A 13,190-nucleotide genomic window follows, 5' to 3' on the forward strand; every position below is an offset into this window, starting at 1 on the left:
TTGGAATTATGAATATATTCCACAGCTGTCAATGATAACGTTTGTTTTTTGAGTTTCCTCCCTAAAGATACGCACTGGCTCTTAAAAATGATGGTTATAGTTAAATGAAATGCTTTGGTAGACATGCCATGCAAGAAAAACTAATGCATGGTGGTTAAGTGGTTGGCGCGCAGGCCTCACAGCTGGGAGACCCGAGTTCAATTGCCCTGTGATTGGCTGGCGACCGGTCCAGGGTGTACCCCGCCTCTCGCCCAAAGACAGCTGGGATAGGCTCCAGCACCCCCGCTATCTACCCACGTTAGATAATGAATTAAGTGAATACTGGTGTGTAGTTAGAAGACAGCTAGAAGACCCAAGTTCAATTCCATCTCTGTGTGGAGTTTGCATGTTCTCCCCGTGCATGCGTGGGTTTTCTCCGGGTACTCCGGTTTCCTCCCACATTCCAAAAACATGCTAGGTTAATTGGCGACTCCAAATTGTCCATAGGTATGAATGTGAGTGTGAATGGTTGTTTGTCTATATGTGCCCTGTGATTGGCTGGCGACCAGTCCAGGGTGTACCCCGCCTCTCAACTGAAGACAGCTGGGATAGGCTCCAGCAACCCCCCCCCCCCCGTGACCCTCTGAGGATAAGCGTAGAAATTGAATGAATGAATGAATGAATGATATGACGCCCCCTATTGGTTGTGATCAAAATGCGTTTAAAGACTTTTTTTTAGACTTAGACTTTAATGTTTTCCCCATCTATCTCAAATCTACCAAACATGTGCTTCTAAGTCCCCTTAAACGTGCGTAGCAAATTCCATGCGGATTGCGCTTAACACCCCATTCTAAAGTTCCTGTAGGTGTTTTGTGTAGTGTGCTAAGCTGTGTGAGAAATTTCAAGCTTCACACTTTGTCAGACAAATAACAGTACAACCGCAGTGCATGATTTGACAAATTTTCACCCTTTTGTGTGCCAGCGGGATTAGAAGCGTCAGCTTGGCTGACTGTCAGGCTAATGTGCATAATGTGGCAGTCGTTTCTAGAACGACATTCATTTGTGAAACCTCTTCAATTAAAGCTGAAAAATTTGCACTTCAATCACATCTTGATTGATTATTTTCAATCCCATGTGAGGTGAAATATTGGTAAATTGTCCAAATACTTGTGCACCAAAAACACATAAATATCTCAATTGTAACCAGCAATAGGCAGGCACAAGGCTGGCTCGCCGGTGCCGGCTCTTGTTACATAAAATGTAAATATCATAGAAAAGATGAAACAACTTACACTCACAAATATTGTAGTACAGTATTATATATATTTTTTTTATGTTGGGATTTCTTCTAAACATGCTTGAATTCATGATTCCAACTTCCATTGGACTGTAAATGAAAAGGGAGGGAAGTGTGCTGCTCAATCAGCCAATCAGGGAATAGAAGAGGCGGAGCTAAAGGCGTCTTCCTTGCTCGTGTGTGAGGCAACTGCTTTGGGGAGTGTGACATTTTTTTTTATTTTTTATTTTTTATTTCATACATAAAGGAGAGAGGAAGTGGAGATAAACAAGATACTTTCTGTGCATGGGAAACTTTGCCACATTTTCTCATTGATTGTGTGAGAAACTTTCAAGCTATAAAAAAAAAAAAACAAACGGACTTGAATGACTTGATGTATTTGCTTCTTTATGCAATGTTGGTACAATGTTTATTTTTCTACTTGAAACCCCTAAAGCTACAATAGGTGTCATGGTTGTGAAAGTAGTGGTGCAAGAAGACATTTTGGCGAGAGATTAAAAAAAAAAAAAAAAAAAAGGTGGATTTTGTCAGTTTTGATGATGGCTCCAAATAAGAATGTCTTTATACAATATGGCACATATTCATTTATTTATTTAGCCGTTAGGGGAAGATTAGCTTGTACAGAGTCTTATCATTTGACTAAATGCTGCTTTGGTTCGATATGTGCTCACCTCAGAGAGGAACCGTGCATGGGAAATAAGCGGAATTGCCACTGTTTCTTCTTGCTTTTTTTTTGGCTGGGGGTCGGGGGGTGGAGGGGGGGGGCCTAAAGTCCTGCTTTTATTTTCTTGATCAACCAATGAATGAATAAATAAGAAGCCACATTTATTCCTGTGGATGTTAAGGCTTTAAGGATCATGTCTCTCTCCTTTTGTATATGACTGGGGACTCAACCCTTTGTATGTGTTGTCTATATTTTCTATGTTTGTGTGTATGTGTTGTCTTGTTGGAAGAATCACTGCCTGGTGGAAAAAAAAAAAAATTCAACCAAAGGATATATTGGAAGCAATCAGACATATAATTTGCATCCAAAAACATGGCCACTGTGTGAAATGACACGTGTGTAAATGTGTGTATAAAAATTGGCACTTACGCATGCTTGATGGAACATTCTTCCTTCTTGTCTCCTCCTTTTTTTTTTGTGTTTTCCATTCCCTTTTTCCTCTTCAATACTGCACGACCGAACCTCCTTCCACCACTCCACCACTCCTCCTCCTGCTCCTCCTGTGGGGCAAATAAAGAGACAAAACCAGCAAATGTTTTATGCATTTGTGTGGACATACTGTACCTTTTAACCACTGAACGCCTCTTCAGTGAGAACAAGATAACTATCTATCAACAATGGAGGTGAACGACTGCAAATCGGTAAGTATACTATATATCGTTCTATGTAGGAGGAGACAAGGGCTGCTGTTGCACAACACATAAGTATAACTCAACAGCAGTGCTAAGTGAAATACTAAGTAAACTACCCATTACTCATTAATTACTGTTAATGACAATTATATTATTTTAAAAATTTAATAAAATTATTAAAATAATTTAATGACAATTATATTATTTATTATTATTAAAAAAATAATAAAATTATTAAAACAATTAAAATAAATTATTAAAAGCAATATTTTTTTAATCCAAAGTAAGGGCATAATAAATTATTAATCCCTGTGTAATAACTGTGCAGTTGTTTAATTGTGTCTCGAAGCAATAGAGGCAAAATGCACTACTCAGCTGCAACCAGTAGAGGCGCTGTTGAATCAGTCTCAACCAGTCTGTCTCAAGAAGTACGACATCAGGTACGGGAATTTGAGTTAATCCACGCAGACGTCTGCGATGACAACTCTGTGAAAACACAATCAAAAATTCTCTCCTCCCATTAAAAGTAATATTTAATTTTCAAAAAAATATATATCGATTGTTTTCACCATTGCTGATAATAGAAAAAATCTGAAAAATAGAATTAAAATAGACAAAATTTATAAAATTAATACATTTATTTTCACAAAATGTAATAAATGAGTAACCATTTATCCCCTTTTATTATTTTTACAAATTACAGATCGTTATAGGTGATTTTAATATATATTAAAGTGAATCATGAATTTAAATTAACATTAACTGTCTGCTGGAGGTCAGTAAAATTAAGTCTATATCAATATAATATTCCATCATCATAAACATAAAATGTCTGCGAGTCTTTTAAGGAGGATCCTAGTGAGAATAAGCAGACACATCGATCAACTTATAGATGGACAGAGATGAAGATGAAGGAGCCAAAAAGTTTGTCAAAGACACAAAAAGGCACCTGAGATTTGAAAAATGAAAAAAAAAAAGTAGAAAAAGTTTGAGGAACATCACCCAGCAACAAAGTTTGTTATTCCTAGATGGGCTCGTCCGACTCCTCGCTCTCCCGCTCCTCCTGCAGAGAGGACAGCGTGAGGACAGGACTGGAAGGTGAGCTGGGAGAATCTGTGGGTGATGCCGAGACTGGAGAGGAAGTGGAAGGTAAGACCGGCTCGTGCGTGGTGACCGAGTCACCTTCACCACTCCCCGTGGTGCCAAAAAAGGAGGGAGCATCACAGGCGGACATCCCTACTCTGGAGTCCTCCTTGGACTCCTTCCTGGCCAGCTCCCCCTCTCTTCTGCTGCCCTCACCCCAAAGGTCTCTGTCCCACGTGGGAGAGGAAGGGGTGGAGGAAGGAGGCTGGTGCTTCTTGGTTTTCCTGCTGGCGTCTCGGAAGCTGGCCAATGGCGGACGGAGGCGCACACCGCTCCGAGTCGAGCCCTCGATGGCTTTCTGTAACTGGAAGAAGACCAGAAGGAGAACAAGCATGGAGAAACAATACAAAAGCAGTCAATGGAATCATAACATTGACCGAACCAGTGATCCAAATTATAGACGGCCGACAAAAACATGCAGAAAAATAAATAACAATTCAAAAAGAAGCATCTCGTACCTCTTTGAGTGCGACCACACCCACCAGCTTGCCAATGCTTGTGACGTAGGCGTGACTGAGACCCAGCAGAGAGAACAGTGTGTGGGTCTGACAGCAGAGGAGAGGAGAGGGCACAATCCAGTCAGTGTTAAATGTGTTGGAACGTGACAGGATTCTGCTTGCATGGCTGCTCTTTAGCTCGTAAACACTTACTCTACAATGCATCGCCATAACGTGCAGCATTAGCAAGTCATGTAGCACGTAATACATAATGTATACGTAGCGTGTGTGCTGTTATTGCCGGCCCACGCCTCTTGCGTCACAATTTTGCAATCACAATGTACCTAGCATAAAGACATTTTTGCAATTAGAAATATTTTATATACAAATTCTGTACATGCGTTACAAATAATGAAGGAAATAAAATGAGGATTATGCATTTGTTTGTTTTTAAGTCTCTCCATAGAAACTGTATTTACAAAATTGTATTCTAATATAGGCACTGACAAATAACTATTCATTTTCTACCGCTTATCCTCACGAGGGCCGCAGGGGTGCTAGAGCCTGTCCCAGCTGTCTTCAGGCGAGAGGCGGGATACACCCTGGACTGGTCGCCAGCCAATCACAGGGCACATATAGACAAACAACCATTCACACTCACATTCATACCTATGGACAATTTGGAGTCGCTAATTAACCTAGCATGTTTTTGGAATGTGGGAGGAAACCGGAGTACCCGGGGAAAACCCACGCACGCACGGGGAAAACATGCAAACTCCACATAGAGATGGCAGAGGGTGGAATTGAACTTGGGTCTCCTAGCTGTGAGGCCTGCGTGCTAACCACTACATAATCAATATTTCAAGTTAATTCACATTAATTCATTCATTTTCTACCGCTTTTCCTCACGAGGGTCGCGGAAGGTGCTGGAGCCTATCCCAGCTGTCTTTGGGCGAGAGGCGGGGTACACCCTGGACTGGTGGCCAGCCAATCACAGGGCACATATAGACAAACAACCATTCACACTCACATTCATTCCTATGGACAATTTGGAGTCGCTAATTAACCTAGCATGTTTTTGGTATTTGTGGAAGGAAACCGGAGTACCCGAGGAAAACCCACGCATGCACAAGGAGAACATGCAAACTCCACGAGGACGGAATTGAACTCGGGTCTCCGAGCTGTGAGGCCTGTGCGCTAACCACTTATACACCATGCAGGCTAGAACAACAGATGATTCAGCAAAACATTATTTTTTTGTAGTATGGAATGTCTACCAAAGCATTTCATTTCATTTAACAATTTGGAGTCACGGAACCTAGCATGTTTTTGGAATGTGGGAGGAAACCGGAGTACAAATAACTATACATGGTTATAATAGCGTTGCAAAATAATATATTTTGCTACCAAATACGTTTTCCTTGCTCACCTTGTGCAAAGACGTTCTTTCCACCAGCTGAAAAGGGGAGGGGTCAATGCGGATCTGTTCCATGTCCATCGGTTTGTCCATCTCGGCCTCCTCCCAGGCTTTGATCTGCGGCGGCCAATGACAAGACAGCGAACGGTCACAACTTTGACTACATCACCTCCTCATTGGCTGATAATGTTAACCGGCATCACCTCCTCTGGTGACATGGTGTCATTTAATGTCGGGGCTGGCGTCTCCTGGACGGACAATAAAAAAAGACCAAATGTGTTGACTTTATTGCTGATGTTGGATATTGGATATGTATTTGGGTCTCCTGTGGTCCACCTGAGTGTCAGTCTGTCCTGCCGATGACGAAGAGGAGAAGAGTCTCTGAAGAGTCCTCTTGACAGAAGGTGTTTTACGCTTGTCTGAAGACATGAAGACGTGACGGTTAAATTGAAGCAACGTTTAACTTCATGTGTACGTTACCTGAGCTTGTATGATTGCTGGAGGTTTCCTGAGCTTTAGGAGACGGGATGGGACCGTTACATTCATCTGGGACCGCTCCACTCTGTCCATAAAGCAGAGTGTTAAACTGCACTGCTCGATACTCATCAGCAGCCATCTTTACTCCACGCACCTTCTCCGCGACCTCTTCTCCGCCCTCCTCGTCTACAAAGGTGAACGATTCCCAGCTGATTTTGGAGTCCTGGGCTGGAGAACCCTGACCTCTCTCAAAGACCCGCCTGGCTGTTGAGAGCCACCAGTCGATGACGGCTTGAAGCTCCGTCCTCTCGATGGAGCCCAGGAGAATCATGGATTCTTTAATTCATAAGAGCATTGGAAGGACAGGTTTTAGACTACACTATACTTATAATATTAATAATTAGTATAATACTGATTTATTATTCTATTTATTTTAATAAGGTCTAATTATTAACGCATCTCTGTGTGGAGTTTGCATGTTCTCCCCGTGCATGCGTGGGTTTTCTCCGGGTACTCCGGTTTCCTCCCACATTCCAAAAACATGCTAGGTTAATTAGCGACTCCAAATTGTCCATAGGTATGAATGTGAGTGTGAATGGTTGTTTGTCTATATGTGCCCTGTGATTGGCTAGCAACCAGTCCAGGGTGTACCCCGCCTCTCGCCAGAAGACAGCGACCCTCGTGAGGATAAGTGGTAGAAAATTAATGAATGAACAAATAATTATTAACGTGTTAATGAAAATTTCCTTTAGCGCCCCAATTTGATGCACAATTAACTTGCACACAACCTGTTTGACCCTTGACCCACACCTTGACCCACAATATTAAGCAGAAATGGAAAGTTATTTGTATCTACTGATGCTGTGAGTTGAGTTGTCAATGAGTGTGTCTGAAGACAGAAGGTACTGGAGTACTGCTGGTGTTATTTTTAATTGTCATTTATACGGTTATACCTCTCAACTAATTCTTCACTAAAGTCTACGACAGGAAGCAACAGATGCATCAAAAACAGCGTGATGACGTCAAAGCTCAAACCTTTGGAGTCAACCAAGGGGATGGTCTTTAGTGTTGTGGTCTCCAGCAGATGATTCAGTTCACGATAGGTAGAGCGAGACGACAAGAACTTGACCTTCCGCACCATGATGTCCTCCACAAAAATGTTGTACTTGCTGATGAAGCACAACGCCGCTATTAATGACCTTGAATATCTTTCCAGACTCATTAGGCGAAGATGTCATTAGGCGGCGTCTTTACCTGATGTGACCCAGGGCCAACTCGGGCAGGTAGGGCAGCTTCTTCACCTGGATGATGGAGTCATAGAGTGAAGGCTGCAAACCCTGAGCCACCATGTTGGCGAGAATGACCGCCACCATCATGGGGAGGATGTGAGAAATCTGACCCGTCAGCTCAAAGCAGATCACGGCGGTGGAAACTGTATGCGTGACGGCTCCCGTCATGGCCGCCGCACCTGGAAGTCATATACTGGAAGCTGTACTTCATTTTCTACCATAACGCCGAGCACAATTACCAATTAAATCGGCAACCGCCAGGGAGTGAGGGACACAAAACTGACCAATGACGGCGTAACCTCCCGGCAGGATGCGGTACACAATCCCATCAAATAGGATTCCGTTTGGGAACAACGTGGCCATGATCTCCCCTACGAGGCGACCGAAAGCGGCTCCTAGAGGAGCGAGATAAGGCACGCTGGTGAAGACAAACCAAACTGAAGGTCAGCAGGCGATAACTGCGCTGGCGTTGCAGACGAAAAAATCCTCTTACCTAATATGAACACTGGCATGAAGGCGCCTGAGGGGATGGGCATGGTGGTGGAAACTGCTGACATCCAGAACTATGATGCAAGAACAGGATCAGGGTAGGGATGGAGAGGTTTTGGTTGGCTAATCTAATAGCTACGCCTACACTATTGTCTTTGGACGAGAGGCGAGGTACACCCTGGACTGGTCGCCAGCCAATCACTGGGCACGTATAAACAAACAACCATTCACACTCACATTCATACCTATGGACAATTTGGAGTCGTCAATTAACCTAGCATGTTTTTGGAAAATGTGGGAGGAAACCGGAGTACCCGGAGAAAACCCACGCATGCACGGGGAGAACATGCAAACTCCACAAAGAGATGGCCGAGGGTGGAATTGAACCCTGGTCTATGTGTCTATCATATATACTTAAAAATAAATATCCTCATCAAGGTTTCACCCAAAATGGTGAATGCCACAAAATATCCCGAGGATGTCTTACAGGTTGAAGGTGGATGTACCTTCATGACAAGGAAAAGGAGGAGGATGACAAAGACGCTGACTTGAGGGTGAAGCCACACGGCGGAGCGTCCCAAGCCGGGAGGAGGTGAGGACGGGGAGATTTTGGTCCAAGTGAAGTTGTCAAAAAGTGAGTTGATACACTCTCGGGGCATCAGCTGACACAGAGAGGGAAGAATGGAAGCTTATATAATAAATGAGTACTTGTTAGTTAGTTAGTTAATAAGAGGAGATTTTTTTCCTCACCTCGCCTGCCATAAACTGTCCGAATCCAGGAGGAAATGTGAAGGTGGCGATGATCAGTGTGACTGCGCCTGGATAGATCAACCGACTGGCCACACACACACACACACACACACACACACACTTTACACTGGGAAAATCACAAGCGACAAACAAACTGATCTGCCTCTCTCACACCAACTACCCTTCTTCTTCTTAATTTATTTCAGACATGCATACTTTAATACATACATTAATGTATCTCACATATACACTTACAATATCTATTTATATACTTGTATATATACACACATATATGTATATATATATATGTGTATATATATATATATATATATATATACGTACATGCAGCATACATACACATATTCATATATATACATACACACACACACACATATATATATATACACACACATACATATATATATATACACACACATATATAGTATACATATATACACATATATACACATATATATATACACATACACACATAAAATACATACACAACACCTCATTACTACGCATCTGAAAAGGAGCAGGAAGAAGCTAAGCTTATTAAATCCTACCCCTTCTCCACGCCAGAGCAGTTACAACACGGCTAGCACATATAATCACAGAATCTTACATAAGACAAAACAACAAAAGAAGAGTGGGAACATCGGACACCCCAGGACCCCTCATGTCCTCCTTCACTACATCCATAAACCTCCTCTTTGGTCACCTCCTACCTGGCAGCATCCTTCTACCAATATAGTCTGGCCTCTCGGACTTTATCTCCAAGGTATCTAACATGTAATGTCTCTCTGATGTACTTTTTCCTGATCCTATCTATCCTGGTCACTCTCAATGTGAACCTCAGCATCCGCATCTTTGCTACCTCCAGTTCTGCTTCCTGTCTTGTGTGTGTGTGTGTGTGTAATGAAATACCAATCCATTTAACTACAATTATGAATTAACAGTAAATAATAATAATGACATAATTGTAATTTCGGAAAATAATTACAGCATTTATGGTACACCGTATTGCATATCCTAAGTTAGTGAGTGTGTCGAGTCTCACTGCTTCGTCAGAAAGCGGGTGAGCGCCGTCGGTCTTCTCATGAACAGAACCACCTGTCTGTTCAGGTAGACAAAGAACGCCCCTAAGAAGCCGCATGAGATCCTGAAAAAGAAGAGAAGGATCACTCAGAAATATTTTAGTTGATTTACAACACACACACACACACACACAACTTACCCTATTATTGCAAATGCTGGCAGCTCTTGCAGGTCAAAGGGGAAATCCATGCGGAAGTTGGTTTTGAAGAGAGCGGTGATTGTGACTGTATGAAAGAATATAGAATATATTTAATTCAGTAATTCAGTTATTCATTCATTCATCTTCTACCGCTTATCCTCACGACGGTCGCGGGGTGCTGGAGCCTATCCCAGCTGTCATCAGGCGAGAGGCGGGGTACACCCTGGACTGGTCGCCAGCCAATCACAGGGCACATATAGACAAACAACCATTCACACTCACATTCATACCTATGGACAATTTGGAGTCGCTAATTAACCTAGCATGTTTTTGGAATGTGGGAGGAAACCGAAGGAAACCCATGCAATAAAAGATGTAAACTCCACACAGAGATTGAATCGAACCTGGGTCTCCTACCTGTGTGGCCTGCGCCCGAAACACTTATCCACCGTGCTCTTATTCATTCATTCGTTCATTCATTTTCTACCGCATGTTTTTGAAATGTGGGAGGAAACCGGAGTACCCGGAGAAAACCCACGCATGCGCAGGAAAAACATGCAAACTCCACACAGAGATGGCCGAGGGTGGAATTGAACCCTGGCCTCCTGGCTGTGAGGCCTGCGCGCTAAACACTTATCCGCCGTGCAGCCAAATGTGAGTCAAGAAAAGCTAATATGTTGATACTAAAAATTAGTAAAAACACAAAACATAATACACAAAATTCTCTTAGGTTTTAATTTCAGAGGTTTTGCAAAAAACACACTTGGTGTGGCACCTCTCTTAATCTGGAGGAGCCGAGATACTGCAGGTTTTCTCTCCAACTGGTTTCTCCAACGGGTCATTAAATTGATGAACGCTTTGCCTCAAACTGAAGGAGGTGTTGATCATTAAAACCACCTGCTTTAGTGACCGGCTGGAAAGAAAAGACCTGCAGTATTTCTACTACTACTACTACTGTGATACTATTGCCACTGTCTGCTCATGTTGCCACCTGGTAAGGTAAACTGTGAACTGGGGTTCCTAATATATCGGCCCTAATATAACAATATGTTCCTTCCACGTGTGGAAAGTGAAGACATGTTTATCCATGTATACATGAGAAGGGGGAAAAAAAGGACTTATGCTGTCACAAGCGGCTACTTTCCATAAAATGCCAGCACTGCAATATTTTCTGTGTGTGTGTGTGTGTGTGTGTGTGTGTGCGTCTCACCAGCATCCTTGTTCCACACAGAGAGCACCCTGAATATGAAGGCGCTGAATGTGGCGGCAAAATATCCCCGCCAGTAATTCCTCACTGCAAAGTAGGTAGACGTGACCTCAATACTGAACAACACCCCTGGTGGTGGAGGAGAAGGAAGAGGAGGAGGAGGAAGAAGAGAGAGGGATGGTAAGAAGAAGAAGAAGAGAGGAGGATTAGAGAGGATGTGAAGAAATGGTTAGCAAGGGAGACGAGAGAGGGAGTGAGAAATGAGTTAAAATATGCTGAGGGAGACTAAAAACACTTGAAGCTGAGGATGTAATCATACACAAGACGGGGGCCACTAAACACACAAGTGGTCTCTCTCTCTCTCTCTCACACACACACACACACACACACACACACACACACACACACACACACATATTAGTGACTTCCATCCATCAGGAATTAGACATGCAATTTTATTTAATATACCGTATTTCCTCAAATAGTGTCTTCCACTCTAATACACGCCATACCCCAATAAAGCTGATGTTTACATTGGTGTTTAACCAGAAAGGAGTTTCAATAACTGAAAAACTAATTAAAGAATAATTTTAAAAAAATGGTATCTGCTGATGAAAAGAGAGAGGACCCCCGGTTCAAGGCGGAGGAAGAGAAAACTTTTAGAGGGACCAACAATGAGAAACTAAAAAAAAATAAAGACCGCACCTCAGCCGCCATTCAGACCCGGATAAGCAGAAGATGGATGGGGCCAAAAATTGAGTAATGTTAAAATGTATTGTATAATTACAGAGATTAATGAGTAGAAAATATTTTTTAAGATCTTTTATTTTAAAACGCAAAGGCCTACCCGCTAATCTATACCTGGTACTCTCTGCAGTTGAGTAAATAAATTCCTCTTGGCCACTATTTGAGGAAATAAGGTAACCACAAAATAAATGAGTACTTTTTCATGTAGATACATTGAAATGTTTACTAGCTGTTGTATTGTTACAATATCACTATGATGAAGAATAAGTGTTAAAATTTACTTTATGTAGAAAAGATAACATCGTCATATGTAAATGTTTAATAATAATGAGTTATTTAATTACTGTTTATATGTAGTGAACCAAGCAGCTAACTAGGTAATTAAACATTTTGGATTTTCCTGTCACGTTATGTTGGCACAACAATTTAGTGGGATGTACACGTTGTATTATTCACTTTTGCTTTCCCAATAAAAAGGCATTAACACCGCTATTCAATTAATGGCCGTGTCCCCCAAAGTCGCCGGGAGTGGGGCCGACAAAAGCAAATAACCACTCGGCTCTTTAATTAAGTTCAAAAAAACATTAGAAGCTGTGGCTGAAGGCAACCTCTGATCCGTGGCCTTGTGATTATCTCACAACAGTTATTGTGTTAATAATAATAATAATAAGAAGAAGAAGAATTAGTAACGGGGGCTTCTATTGGGGTCGTAAGGGTTTTTTATGCTCTAAAAATCTCCATTTGTAAAGAAAGTATCCTACTATGCTGAAATTCAATTACGGGTCTGGAACTACAATAAACAAGTGATTACTGTAAGCAGCTTTATGTACCTCTGCATGCGCTTTAAAATGTTCCTTGTCAACTGTTGGTTTGAAATCTGTGTTACATTCATCAGCGGTATTAATAGTGGATGAGAAGACTGCTCCTTTGCGCTATTACAACATTGGTTGTGTTGTTGCTGTGTTGCATAATATACTAAAATGACCACATGGTGTGTGTCAAAACTGTATACTGCATACTGAAAAATCTAAGAACACGGAGGGCATTTTGATATTTGTAAATTGTGCTGAATATCTTTGAATAGATATGTTAGAAATAAATTTCTTAATCATTTTGATTATTACAGCTCACAGCTACAGCTTACAACTAATAATCCAAATTTTTTTTTTTTTTTAGTAAGTAAAAATGAGTTGCATTGCAAATGGCCCCGTGCCACAGTTTGGACATCCCAATATGGTCGGAGCGATCTCAGCTTTTTACTTTCTCATGCAATCCAAATGATTGTTTACATTTAGATAAATCCTATTTACTTTACATTCATGTTAAGCATGTGATCACGGAATGAATCCACCAGAATGCATGCGC

At 41.8% G+C, this 13,190-nt stretch overlaps 1 protein-coding gene across 2 annotated transcripts in view; it reads right to left on the minus strand.

The window, feature by feature from the left end:
- Positions 1–3,242: 3,242 nt before the first annotated feature.
- The window catches only part of LOC131105637 (chloride channel protein 1), a 29,808-nt gene continuing 19,860 nt past the window's right edge, over positions 3,243–13,190 (minus strand). For both annotated transcript variants that reach the window (XM_078790851.1, XM_058053988.2), the window contains 16 exons: positions 11,082–11,207; positions 9,872–9,956; positions 9,695–9,796; positions 8,635–8,719; positions 8,391–8,546; positions 7,889–7,958; positions 7,680–7,790; positions 7,361–7,574; positions 7,142–7,275; positions 6,261–6,442; positions 6,110–6,191; positions 5,966–6,048; positions 5,833–5,877; positions 5,642–5,746; positions 4,234–4,320; positions 3,243–4,079 (listed from right to left, as the gene is read on the minus strand). In XM_078790851.1, the coding sequence (XP_078646977.1) occupies positions 3,657–4,079; positions 4,234–4,320; positions 5,642–5,746; positions 5,833–5,877; positions 5,966–6,048; positions 6,110–6,191; positions 6,261–6,442; positions 7,142–7,275; positions 7,361–7,574; positions 7,680–7,790; positions 7,889–7,958; positions 8,391–8,546; positions 8,635–8,719; positions 9,695–9,796; positions 9,872–9,956; positions 11,082–11,207 (2,090 nt within the window). In that variant the 3' untranslated portion in view covers positions 3,243–3,656. The remainder of the gene's footprint in view (positions 4,080–4,233; positions 4,321–5,641; positions 5,747–5,832; positions 5,878–5,965; positions 6,049–6,109; positions 6,192–6,260; positions 6,443–7,141; positions 7,276–7,360; positions 7,575–7,679; positions 7,791–7,888; positions 7,959–8,390; positions 8,547–8,634; positions 8,720–9,694; positions 9,797–9,871; positions 9,957–11,081; positions 11,208–13,190) is intronic.

The sequence above is a fragment of the Doryrhamphus excisus genome, linkage group LG5 (genome assembly GCF_037039965.1).
Source record: "Doryrhamphus excisus strain RoL-2023G ecotype Guam linkage group LG5, RoL_Dexc_Guam_v1.1, whole genome shotgun sequence".
Taxonomy (NCBI): domain Eukaryota; kingdom Metazoa; phylum Chordata; class Actinopteri; order Syngnathiformes; family Syngnathidae; genus Doryrhamphus; species Doryrhamphus excisus.